Source organism: Palaemon carinicauda, chromosome 18 (assembly GCF_036898095.1).
Source record: "Palaemon carinicauda isolate YSFRI2023 chromosome 18, ASM3689809v2, whole genome shotgun sequence".
Classification (NCBI taxonomy): Eukaryota; Metazoa; Arthropoda; class Malacostraca; order Decapoda; family Palaemonidae; genus Palaemon; species Palaemon carinicauda.
This window is the reverse complement of record NC_090742.1, coordinates 42849100-42863213: the sequence shown is the minus strand read 5'-3', so window position 1 is coordinate 42863213 and position 14114 is coordinate 42849100. Positions and strand designations below refer to the sequence as shown.

General features: G+C 34.8%; 1 protein-coding gene across 1 annotated transcript; it reads right to left on the bottom strand.

Moving 5' to 3' along the window:
- Window positions 1-216: 216 nt before the first annotated feature.
- LOC137657804 (uncharacterized) lies at window positions 217-11821 on the bottom strand. Its single transcript, XM_068392328.1, has 3 exons — window positions 11719-11821; window positions 8120-8219; window positions 217-2396 (listed from the first exon to the last, which is right to left on the bottom strand). Exon 3 carries the CDS (start codon window positions 2263-2265, stop codon window positions 850-852), a length of 1416 nt encoding a protein of 471 aa, XP_068248429.1. The 5' UTR covers window positions 2266-2396; window positions 8120-8219; window positions 11719-11821; the 3' UTR covers window positions 217-849.
- Between the last annotated feature and the right edge of the window lie 2293 nt (window positions 11822-14114).

The following is a 14114-nucleotide window of genomic DNA, read 5'->3' as shown; positions in this document are numbered from 1 at the left end:
CATTTTCTAACTGTTCTTAACTAAATCAGAGTTTAGTATATTAAAAGAAATTAGCATTATATAAATTGAGGGATAGTCATATTTCACCATTGGCATTTAAACATTGTAATATAGCATATAATGAAATACTGAGGAAAGTTTGAATGATTTTATTGATAAGAATGAGTTCACTAAAGAACATAACATAAAACGTAAATGCATAAGCTAAGGATTTTATTATATTCCCCTTCAAACATTAGTAGACCAAGTATTTTGTTTAAATATGCATACAAACTGTATATTCATGCCTATATACCATATGTGATATTACAAGGCTTTTCATAAACTACTTTTGAAATATATCCTTTGGAAAACTTAATTAAAAAGGAACATAATGCGTTATGCATTCGTGAAACATTTTCACTTACATCTTTATATACTGTTCTTATTCGTCCATTGAGTCTTTATATTATTAAAGCACAATAAGTTCTTTTATAAATTTTTATGATCAAGTCAAGATAAGTTTACAATTTTTTTCATACAAATAACTGACAGGTTATATTTCACTTCATGTAAATATCTTAGTTTTATTACATAGTTCAAGTTGATAAAAAGTGATTTACATTTCTCTCAAAAATAAGATTAGAAATTCCTTTGTTGGTAAATGTTGGCAAGAGATTTTCCATCATAGAATTAAAAGAATAAACGATAAAAAAGGTTAACAATTTAAAAATTTGAAAAGATTACAAGTATTGCAACAGTCAGTGCAAGATTGTATTCCTCTCAGAAACAAGCAAATTATGACTTTTAGCCTCATCATTTGCACAAATGTTTTCCTTCCTAAGTATTTAAATGTTTATGCAGTGTAGTTTAGCCTAACTCCTTACTTCCAATTTCATAAATGTCATCCAGTGCTATGGTTTCAAAATCATTTTCGTCAAACATATCTTCTTCGAGGGATTCAGTTAGGGTATCTAAGCATCTCCAAAACTCCGAATGATTAATTGGGCCCCTATCCTGAAACTGAGGCGCTTCTGAGTATCCGCCTGAAAATGGAGAGCCCTTTATATCTGAGGAAAGGTCTCTAAAGGACGTAGATGGTGCTTGATTCTGTGGTTGTGTAAGATCTATCAAATTACTGCTGGTACCAACGGAAGATGCCAGGGAACCCTGACGTGCCGAATTCAAGTTTACATCTTTGGCAACAGAATGAAAAGAAGTGTGCTGGTTTTTTGTTGTGTGAGGGATAAATGAATTCGTGATCATTCCTGAAGATGTTGGCTGTTCTCTTGCTTGCAGGGTGTTAAATAAATCTGGGGAAAATGATGGAGTTATTGGCTGGTCTTTTATTTCTTTGGGAGAGTATAAATTTTTTGTGACGTTTGGAGGAGTCACTAGTTCTGTGTTAAGGTTTTCAGGGTTGGTTGAATGTGAGGAGACCTCTGTGTATGTTTTTGATTCCTTCTTGTTTTTGCTGGTGAGCAGTTTACTTATAGAAGATTTTGCTAGGGCCTTGAGCTGTCCCTTTGATTCTTGGGCGGCATTGAAAGGTATTGCAGAAGTTGATTGTAATTTCTGTATTTTCTTAGTTGCAGAATTATTTCTGGAAACATCAAGAGAAGGCTTGGAATACTTGAAAGTCAGAGCACTGGACTCTCCTTTCTCAGTAAATGGTTTATTTCTTTTATAACTTTTCTCTGTACCAACAAATCCGGATTCAGGAAATCTTTGCACTTTTGCAGAAGCCATCAGGGTTTGAGGAGGCGCAGGTTTTGCGTGAATCCATGGCTGCTTTTTTTCGTTTCGGGTGGCGTCTAAAGTGATTGCAGATGACGATGGCCTTCGCTGTAAATCCCTAGAGGCATAAACATTTCTTGAAAGGTTCTGAGAGAACTTCATACAATTGTCACTCAAAGACTTAAGCGGCTTGCAACTCTGATAACCAGTATTTCTTTTCTTGGTGTATGGTGTATATCTTTCAGAGCTTGTGAGCTTCCTTTTACCAATTTTACCTGCATGAGTTATTTGTATTTCTGGACAAATCACCATAGTTTGAGGAAATCTGGCTGGTATATATGCTTGTCGAGTTAGATCCTCATGTTTAACGTCATACTGTTGCGTAGATAAGGTAATACTAGGGCCAGTGTGTTGGAATTTATCAAGCGGGTCCTCCAAAGGTGCTATGAGTATAGGTTGATCTGGGTTTTCCATCAAAACCTGATCCACAGTCTTGTCTAAACTAATTGGACCATCCAAAGGAAGCATAATGATGTGAGGACTGGCCATTTTCCAGAATAAGAGTGAAATCTGATAAGTAAACGTGACGAAAGTAGCCAGGCACTGTGGAGTAGGAATCCTGAGATCAAACACACTCAAAATCCTGATAACTCAAAATGGTTACCTACTGATGGGTTTATCTGGAAGAAAAATAAGGGATGACTTACGCTAAGTATCTGAAAAAAAAACATGTACAATTACTACTTATATCTGAGCTGTTGCTACTGATAATGATGATAGTGGGAAAAATAGAAAATAAAATCATAATCTACCGAAAGGCTAGAAAAGAATCAAGTACCTAAAAAAAAAAAAAAAAAATGCATTTTGTAACATTGCCAAGACAGACAAAAGAAACTTAATCATACAGTTATGTAGTTCAAAGTCTTCAATATAGAAATGAATTTTCATAAACATTTCCTTTTCAATATCATTTAGTCGTTCGTTTTAACCCCATTATGTGTCCATTATTGCCACCTCTAATTTAAAACTACAGAATTAATTTTTTCTCATGTAACTGAAAGCATGATCCTTATGAAACCTCTTTTTTATCAAAATGTCTTCTTGGAGTTCATCCTTTTTGTTTAGATGATTTTGGACCTCAACATACAGATGCGGTTTATCAGTCAAGCATCATCATTGGACCAATTATCATCTAGTTCTAAATTGGAACAGCACAAACGCTTTTCAATCTTGAAAAGGATTCCATACATCCAAACGTAAGATTGACATCAGAACGTGCATTGAGTGATTGATGTCAATCCATATTACATGTGTGACGTGGAGACCCTGGATCCTAGCAGCTCCGGAGAGAAGAAGATTCTGCCAGTTCACCCCAACATATCTGTTCTAGTCGAACTGGTCTAATTTGCTTTTCCAGCCACAAGTCAGTGATCCAGGATCGTGCCACGGCCAGAGCACGAGCTACGTTAATGAGTTTCCGAGCATTAAACATATCCGTCGTTTTGTAATGAATGTATTTCCTCTATGTAATAAATAATGAGATATATACTATATTTGATATTTTAATAACTGAAAAAAATGAGAACTTTGCATAATGCATTGTTAGAGCAGAGGAATTCTGATTTGGAATATGGTTGGACAGAATTAACTTATATCCTGACCTAGAATGGTTAATTATTTACCATGATGCAAAAATTAATATACGTGCAAAATATCGGTTTGACAAATATGCATACTCATGGGCTCTGCGTTGTAATCATGCGTGTGTGTGTGTGTGTGTGTTTTTGCAGACCGGAGTAACGGCATTGTATGAACGAATTATTTCATCCCGTTATGCTTGCAATATTCTATGCAGAGGGATCTGTTAGGCACACATAGCTTAGTTTCTTTTTGATGAATTAATGTCGTTCCAAAGAGTTTAAACATAGAAACCCCTAAAAGTTATTTTTTTTTTTTCGAAATACTTTTACTATACCTATCATGATTAGGTAAGGAAGCTTAGAATTATATTTTTGTGAAATTATGTAAAGTGCATAATCTCTGTTGACAATTGCTTGACTAGCGTTGATATAAAAACATATGCAAGCCGGAGTTAAACAACGCTTTCCTTATTTACTCATATTTTTGTTCTCAGCTTAGTCCCGTCTCCATACGGGGTCGCGCTTACTTTCTGGGATTCGCTTCCGCTTCATCAAGTTCCTTTCCTCTTAAAGGCCGTAGAGAAGGCCTTTTTTTCGGTCTAGCTCCCTCCTTCTACTCTATACCCCCCAACTCTTTAGCATTATTTATGTGCCATGTCTTCTACTGTCTTGGGGTAGAGTTCTCCTGCTGGAGGGTACACTATATAGAGCCCACTATTCAATCATTTTTCTTCCTCTTGGTAATTTTTTTCTTTTGAAGTTTTTAGTTTATATATAAAAGATTTATTTTGATGTTGTTACTGTTCGTAGAATATTTCATTTTAATTGTTCATTACTTGTCTCGTAGTTTATTTCCTTATCTCTTTTCCTCACTGGGCTATTTTTCTTGTTGGAGCCTTTGGGCTTATAGCATCCTGCTTTTCCAACTAGGGTGGTAGCTTAGATAATGATAATAATAATAATAATAATAATGATAATAATAATAATAATAATAATAATAATGATAAAAATAATAATAATGATAATAATATGGCCTTCCTACTTTTTTGTAAGTGTCCGTATCATCACTGTCTCCCCTTTAGTTTTCCGTCTAATCTACTTATGTCTAATTCTGTCCTTTCTCGTTACAATAGACATCCTTCTATTTCAAACCTCTTCACAAATTCAAGGCTTTCACATCCTAATTATACTCCCTCTGTTAATGTAGCATCGATTATTCTTTTGAATATATTCAAGGGGTAAGACATGAATGTAATAACTCTATAATTACTGCACTCTCGTACGTCACATTTCCTTTTGGAAATTGGTATCAATATCCATCCATTTCCTCCACTTATCTGGTATCATCGTTTGATCAAAGATCTTTTCCATTAGGCTATTTATGATTTTCACTTCTTCCTCTCCTAATATTGTCACTACTAGGATCAAGTCTCGTCCTGTTGCCTTTATATATATATATATATATATATATATATATATATATATATATATATATATATATATATTTATATATATATATATATATATTAACTATGAATTGTTTATTATCACTTACCTCTAGAGCAATGGTTCTCAAATAGGGGTAAATTACCCCTCCGGGGGTAATTTCATAATTGATGGGGGTAATGGCCGTTATGATTTTCATTTCATTTTCATTTAGATGAAATTTCAAAGTGTATTTAGGATCAATTAATTTCACAGGTAAAAAACAGTAGTATCTTCGACATGCAACTGGATGAAACAATTTATATCGTGAGTGATGCAGAATTGAAGGTATACATCTGGTACAAAGGAGAAAGGGAAATTGAAGATCTACTTATGTGCATTCCACTTGAAATGACTACAAAGGGTGGGGATGTATTAAGAAAAGTTTACGTATTTTTAATGAAGCAGATATGCAACTAAATTGTAAAATCCCCATTGGAGTTACAGCTCCATCTATGCTAGGTGCTAACTCAGGTTTTTTACCGTATGTGAAAAAGGAAATTCTTTCAGTTCTTGCAACACTGTATTATCCATCGTCAAGCACTGGCAATTAAGTCTTTGCAACCTGATTTGGAGGAGGTGATGTGTGATGTCATGAAAATAGTTGATTACATTAAGTCAAGTGCTTTAAACTCAAGACTGTTAAGTTCGTTGTGTGGAGAGGTTGACTCTGAGCATCCTTGTCTGTTGTCATAGGCCCATGCTCCAACCAGATAGTTATCCCGAGGAAATATTCTCAAACGAGTATTTCTGCTCAAAACTGAGATTGAAATGTTTTTGGACTATAAGGGGCACAATTTAGCAGGGAAACTGAAATCCAAAAAGGATTTCCATTCTGTGCTATTTAGTGGACATATCTTTGGATACAAATGCCCTGAACACATCCTTGCAAGGGAATGTTATCTCATTGAATGAAGAAATACAAGCATTTTGTAGCGAACGGGATTTTTGGTACTCAAAATTTAAAACTGGCAGAATAGCTGCATTTCTTAAGTTAGGGGAGCATTTGGAAGATGCAGATTCTATACACTTGAGTGATATGGAGAATATAATGACTGTGCATTTAAATTAAGAAATTAACCCATTCAACTATGATTGGATTCAGAATCCATTCACATGTAACTCTGAATATTTGCCAGATGAACTAAGTAGATTCTCAGAAGAAATATTTGAAATAAAAGTGAGCAAGCTCATACAAATAGAATTTAACTCAATGATATTATCTTCATTCTGGAAATGCCGTAACAAAGAGTCCCTTTCGGCAAGTTTAGAAGCAGTTAAAATGCTTTTACCATTTGGCCGGCTTTTTGTTCTTTTGATCATCCAAAAAAACTAGAGAAATAGACTGAACCCAGAAAATTACATCAGATGTGGCCTTACAAAACTATCTCCTCGCATTACTGAAATGATCTAAAATCGGTGTCATTTTTCACACTATCGAAGATTTTTTTCAAGTACATATATATATGTATTTTTTTTTACACTTAACTCCAACAAAAGAAGTGATTATTTACATAAAATTTTTCAATTTATTTCCAGCAGAAGTATTTATTGATTTATTCATCATTTTTTCACTGATTGGTATTTCAATGTTTTTTCTTTCCATTTATTTTAAACCTTATTATATGTATGCATTTTTTTATCCTAATTTTCAACAGAAGTAATAGTACCTCTTGATATATTTGTTTCAATAATATTTGAATAAAGAAAGGTTCAACAAACTAAGAGTTTGTTTTACAAAATAACAGATAAGGTATGGGGGCAGCGAGCTAGGATTTCGGAAAAAGTGGGCTAATGACCAAAAGTAATTGGGAACCGCTGCTCTAGAGGAACTTATTACGATTTATATGTTCTGTTGTCCATCCTCTCTTACTAGTCTTTTATTTTCTACATTCAGTAGATGTTAAAAACACTTTACATCCTTTCAAGATTTCAAACTTCCCAAGTTTTTTACTATTTTTATCTTTAATTTTGGTTGAAATGTGTAATATCTTTTGTACTTTTATTTCTAATCTTCAATATTTTCAACACCTTCTTGAGGCATTTCTTTGTTCTCAGTTGTGTATAAGCCTCATCATATGACCTTACCTTTACTTAAGCTCCCACACTCATTACCTCCCTTGTTTTCTTCTCAAAGGATGTCCTTTTAATTATCTAAGAGCATAAACTGCCAATCATATAAATAATTAGGTGTCCCCATGTCATTTTGAAAATGTGTCTTCTGTGCACCCAACCAGCTTGTGGTGCATATGCACTAATAATATAACTTACTCTTCAGTATCATGGTTTGTTCATTCCTCATATGCACCTCCGTCACCGTTTTCTTCTATTTCCATGACAGAACTACACCAGCTCCATTTCGTCCATGAGCATTCACTCCACTAAAAACTTGTATCCATCACCAAGTTTCCTTGCTTTATTATCTCTCCATCAATGGTTACCCGAACACCAAAAAAAATCCACTTTCATCTTCCTCGGGAGATCAGCCAACTTCCTTTCCCTTCCTTGTCATGGACCCAATACGGAGCTGTCACACTCTATTATTATTATTATTATTATTATTATTATTATTATTATTAGCCAAGCTACAACCTTAGTTGGAAAAGCAAGATGCTATAAGCCCAAGGGCTCCAATAAGGAAAAATAGCCCAATGAGGAAAGGAAATAAGGAAATAAATAAATGATTAGAACAAATTAACAATATATCATTCTAAAAACAGAAACGACGTCAAAAAGATATGTCATATATAAGCTATGAACAACGTCAAAACAGATATGTCATATATAAACTATAAAAAGACTCAAATCAGCCTGGTCAACATAAAAACATTAAACCCATTTAACCTAACTTATTAAGCTGCCCTCGCTCAGGACGCTGTAGTAACCCTAGTCCAGTCACAGAGTCACGGGCGAAGTATCAGTGTGGCGTTTTGTCCACGGAGTCCGATCTAGCCCAATATTGTTCCACATTATGGTTCATTGCTTATTAGGCTTTAACATACTAGTTTTCAGTGGAATATCTTTCTAACACCAACCCTCGCTATTTATGAGGGCTTCGAACCGGCTCCAGTTGGGCTTGGTTACCAATTCTCCCTCCCTTGTCCCCATGTCTAGGGTTTTGTATACAAGCTTATGATTTTCAGAAGGAAATTACTCAAGATTACTCGGTGGAAGAACCAGCTTCCCTTTAAGCTTGAGCACGAAATATAAACAATTAAGTAGTCGTAGTTAATTGCCAAATAGAGTAACTCGTTTAAGATCACAAATCAAGAACATACCTTTCGATTTGAAGAAAACCCTTCTTGTATGGGAAATTCACTGGAGTGGTGTTTTTGCTCTTTTTTTATACAACTTAGCCCCGATGATAATTTGATTCACCTGAGAATGGATAGGATAATTTATTAATTAAACACTTCAAGTAACCTAAATCATTTACAATTTTCATTCGGTTAGAACTGCCAAGATAGGTGTTAGATTTAGTATTCTCTATATAAATACAATGTCCATTTCAAATATACGAGGTCCATTCAAAAAGTATCCGACCTTGGTCCATAAAGAAAAAAAACTGTACATTTGAAATTTGTTTATTCAATCACCTTCAAAGTACTCCCCTTGGGAGTGTAAACACTTTTCCCACCGGTGCTGCCACTGCTGGTAACATCTCTGGAATGTTGACATTCGGATGCTGTAAAGCACTGCTGTCGTTTTTCTAATAATGTCCCCGCTGGACTCAAAACGCTTACCTTTCAGGGTTGTTTTCAGTTTAGGGAACAGCCAGAAGTCACAAGGTGCCATGTCCGGAGAGTAGGGAGGATTCCGAACAAGTGGAGTGTTGTTTTTGTCCAGATAAGCTGGGATTAAGTGGGCAGAATGAGCAGATGCATTATCATGGTGCAGTTGCCAGTTTCGCGCCACCCACATTTCTGTACCTGTGCTTATTCTTACTTCTTCAGTAATTTCGTTGATGGTTATACGACGGTCGTCCTCCAATATTCGACGAACATTTTCAATGAATTCTTTGATTCTGCTGGTGGATGGCCTGCCTGACTGTGGCTTGCTGTCAACTGAGGTTTGTCCATGTTTGAAGCGATTATACCACTCCTTTATCTGTGTTATTCCCATGGCTTTATCACCAAAGGCTTGCTTAATCTTCCAGATAGTTTGCACTTGTGTATCACCAAGCTTGTAGCAGAACTTGATGCAGTAGCGCTGCTTGATGCGCTCCGACATGTTGTGTAAGGACGAAAATCCGACGAGCTTGTGCTGGATGTCTGCACTCTAGCCCTCACAGGCGGGTACTGCCACACACTAAAGATTTTAAAATTTACACACATGTGCAGTAAGAGTGTTGTCAACTCCCACAAAACTAATTAGCTGATTGGTGAATTATTTTTCCTTTTATGAACCAAGGTCGGATACTTTTTGAATGGACCTCGTATGCCTACTTATATGCAATATATATATATATATATATATATATATATATATATATATATATATATATATATATATATATATATATATATATGTTTATATACACCGTATATGTCACAACAAAATATTTCATGCACAATTTGCCACGAGTTTCATGCAAGTCAAATAAAAAATTGACGATGATTTAGTAAGAATACTTTCTTTTACCTTCTCGTTACCTTGACCTTTGACCAATCACTCCCAAATCTAATCAATTTGTCCTTGGATCATGACCAATCATCACACCATAATTCATGAAATTTGACCACGATATTGAAAAAAACGGTTTTTACTTTTTTGTGACCTTGACCTTGATCATGTTGCATATCACAAATTAAGTAATTGAATTATGCACATTTGAGGTACTATTTTTATGCAAATTGGATAATAATTGACCACGATATGGTTATCAGACTTTTCACATTGACCAGCTTGTGATGGTCGATATAGTAACGTCCCTGACTGGAGAACACCAGATTGGGGTTCGAGTCCTGCTCAAACTTGTTAGGGTCTTTGGTCGCTGCAACCTCACCATCCTTGTGAGCTAAGGATGGGGGTTTTGGAGGAGGCTATAGGTCTATCTGCTGAATCATCAGCAGCCATTGCCTGGCCCTCCTTGGTCCTTGCTTGGGCGCTGATCATATGTGTATATGGTCAGTCTCTTGGGCATTATCCTGCTTGATAGGGCAATGTCACTGTCCTTAGACCCTGTCATTCATGAGCAGTCTTTAAACCTTTAAATCACAAGATAGGCTATTGAATTGAGCACATTTTAATACTAGTTTCACGCAAATCGGATAAAAATTAACCACGCAATAGCAAGTATCCTTTTTTGACCTTTAAAAAAAAACATACAAATTTAAGTAGCTAAATAAGTACACGCCTATCAAAATATAATCTTCTTGCGAAGGTGATAATGTGATTTTGTTTAGGTTACTGACAAACCGACACCAGCGAGTGTCAGTCATACCAACGAAATTGCAAAAGGTTTCACGAAATCTAATGTTTTCGTTTCAGCCAGTTTAAAGGTTTAAATGTCGCTTATGAATGGTAGAGGCAAAGGGCAGGGACAATGCCTTAGAGACTGACCATATACTGTATACATATGATCTGCGCCCAACCTCCTCTCCACCCAAGCTAGGACCAGGGAGAGCAAGGCAATGGCTGCTGTGACTCGGCAGGTAGACCTTTAGGCTCCCCTATACCCCTATCCTTAGCTCACAGAGATGGTGAGGTTGAAGACAATACATGAAAATCGAGCTTGAGCGGGACTTTTCCAATAGGTTTCCACAACCCTGAAAACAAAATTCATGTTATAGAATTCGGCTCCATGGAAAGCAATGTTAGCTTAGTTAATGAAAAAAAAAAAAAAGTAACATTAGGTCTTGTAAGAAGAAGGTTGAATGGCAGGTAGACAACAAGAAACAAGAAATGCTAGACCTTTCATGCAAAGTTATGAACATAACTTTAATAGACTTTTCGGAGACTGGATCTAAGCTTAGTCTAAACTCATTTTCCACTCGAGGTAAGAGGACTAGGCCTAACGTGCATGATTTTCAAATTATCAATAAGTATTTGAACATAAATCCAGTTTAACTGTATGCCTTTTAATAGGAAATCTTGATACTTTTAAATTACTCTAATTATATGAATCTTCAGCCTACGCTGCTCATAAAAGGTTTGGAAGTTCTTGTGCAACAGCGCTTCATAATCTGAATTCTCTATCGAGCCTTATATATTTCCCTTTCCACGGGCAGTGCTAAAGCATTGTTCTACTTTTATATTAAAGGTTATCGTTTGAGTCACAACAGAAACTACTAAAATGTGATAAGAAACATTTTTGAAAGGCTTCGAATAAGAGTGATAATTCGACTCATTACATGATCATACTGTCATCTTAAACAGATGTTGGTTTGAGACATTCAACTTCATTCTCTGCTTTTTTATTATTCATGAGCTAGAAGGATTTCACTTCGACTAACATTCAATTTAATCATAGATTTATCCTTCATATTCTTATAATAACATTAAGAAATGGAACACATTATGTGGCAGAGCAAAACTTTCGGAACTAGGCTTATACATTATCCACAATCATGATATAAAACCGATGTTTCGTAATAAGACTAATAGCGGAATGAATGCCATACACTTTCATTACACGTCTGATTTTAGCAATTCATAAAAAAAACACTTTATTTGTAGTAGTAGAGAGAGAGAGAGAGAGAGAGAGAGAGAGAGAGAGAGAGAGAGAGAGAGAGAGAGAGAGAGAGATGCTGGTGGAACTGATCGCGAGGATACTTGAGAAAATCATTTCTTTTACGTCAACCTGACAAATTTGTCGTTAGCACTTTTCGAGGAAATAGTTATTTGACACTAAATCTTAAAACCCATCTATACAGACCTTTAACTTCTGTCTACGTAGAAAGGAAGCTGGAAAACAGTCAGAGCTTGAAGAGTTCCATCCGAAATCATCTGCTTATGTCTCTGTATTGAAGGCGTTCGACTTCTTCAAGGCATTACTGTATCTAGACCAAGAGTCAAGCGAGAGTCTCTTAAGTGAGATAGTTAGGTTATGTTTCCTAGAATTACATGTATGTCCAAAAATGTAGAAAAGCGTTTTTAAGAAGTTGCTACTTATTATTAAACCTGTTTCTCGTCTGGAAGTGAACAGGAAGCATTTTAGTGCAGCAGCGAATCTTATATAACAATCAAAAGATAAACCGTAGGCCTAATTGTTTTTTTTTTCTTGTATTTTTTGTCGAGTAAAAAGTATTTTACACAGGTTTATTCAATTAGATAATTAATACTTATTTATAAGAAAATAGAGCAATGTTAAAATGGTGATAAAGGCTAAGATTTAAAGATGGTTTCCCTAGACTCAAGGTGCTTATCCTTACAGTGATTTTTGAAGTACATTGATAATGTTATGATGACTCTCTCTCTCTCTCTCTCTCTCTCTCTCTCTCTCTCTCTCTCTCTCTCTCTCATATATATCTATCTATCTATCTATATATATATATATATATATATATATATATATATATATATATATATATATATATATGTGTGTGTGTGTGTGTGTGTGTGTGTGTGTGTGTGTTCGATGTTAGAGACATGCAGTGTCCATTGTGACATCATATGTTTTTAGTCAAATAATTTGGGGGTTTGATTAAATGAACGTGGTTACCACGGGGAATGTTTGAGAGGAAATCTCTTGAATACCTTCTGCATGTTTCACCCTCATGGCACAAGGCCTACGTCGTCGATGCCCTCCGTTTTTTTTTTTTTTTTTTTTTTTTGACGGCACTAGACACTCGATTCCATTTTTCTATTCCTTCTCCCTTAAACTTAGCAGTTAAAGTATGAATGTGGCAGTAAATAGTTTGTTGTTTTATCTCAGCAGCTACATGTTGTTTAAGGAGAATGGCGTATACAGTATTATATATATATATATATATATATATATATATATATATATATATATATATATATATATATTATCTCAGGAGCCACTTGCTGCTTAAGGAAAATGGCTTATTCAACACACACACACACACACACACACACACACACACATATATATATATATATATATATATATATATATATATATATATATATATATATATATATATATTTATAAATATATATATATATATATATATATATATATATATATATATATATATATATATATATATATATATATATATATATATATATATAGACTGTGTTTTTCAAAAGGAAAAAAATTGACTTCTAATGAGTAGTAGATGTGTTTTACTGTTAAAGTAATATTCAGGTGCATATGTTTTTAATTTATCAAAAGATCTCTTATGAATAAAGTTTGCTATAAAAAAAGACCATATTTTAGATAGGATTATGGTAATGAATGCTACTGTTCTGAATTATGCAAAAATTATACGCTGTACTGCTGGTGTGATATAATACTCACCTTAAAGTCGTATTGGGAGATGGTATCAATTAAATATAGAATAACTAGATCCCTTACATATTCACTTATTTATTTATCTTTTTATTCTTATAATTAATAGTATATTTATTTTCGGTAGATAAGATATTTGTGAGCTGATTTTCTGTCATCATTATTTGGTGTAATAATCTACAAAAATTCCCTGACATGTATAATGAGTTTTTCTTCAATGTTTTGTTTTCTGATATGAAATGAGACAGATTATGCTGCCATATTCGTCTCTAGTCCATTGCAGGACAAAGGCCCAAGTCATGTCCTTAGTCATATACCTACGCACCCACACACACACAACTCACGGTGAAATGTCAACTCTCTGGATTTCCTCTCATCGTGTTTGTATAGGCCTATTGCTACAAGTTAATATCCATTTGGGAATTATCGGAAACATTTTAACATTTTGAACTTGCACACTATAGCTTAAAGTGAGTAAATACTTAGGTGCTATGTTGATTACATAGTGACTATATATCATTGTTATATTGTATGAGGTGGAACAAAGGGTTGGATTGTGGAGAGAAATGATTGTCCTTTTTAGTTAGGCCGAGTCCAGAGGTTTGTATCACCCCACAAGCCCCCTAGCGCTCCTTAATCTAAACCAACCAACCAAACTGAGTAATATCCATCATATCCTTCATGCCGTCGTGCTGAGTTTTACGAGGTCCTATTTGAGGAGCGTTTGAAGGTAACAGGATATGACGTTGGGCGGGGTGTTTGAGGTCAATCTCGGAAGAGAATGAGGAAGCGAGATAAAACAAAACGTAATAGGAACTCTCCAGACCACACAGAAATTAAGTTGCTAATAT

Excerpts from the sequence above, each read along its gene's own strand:
- LOC137657804 (XM_068392328.1), bottom strand. The coding sequence starts at position 2,265 with ATGGCCAGTCCTCACATCATTATGCTTCCTTTGGATGGTCCAATTAGT.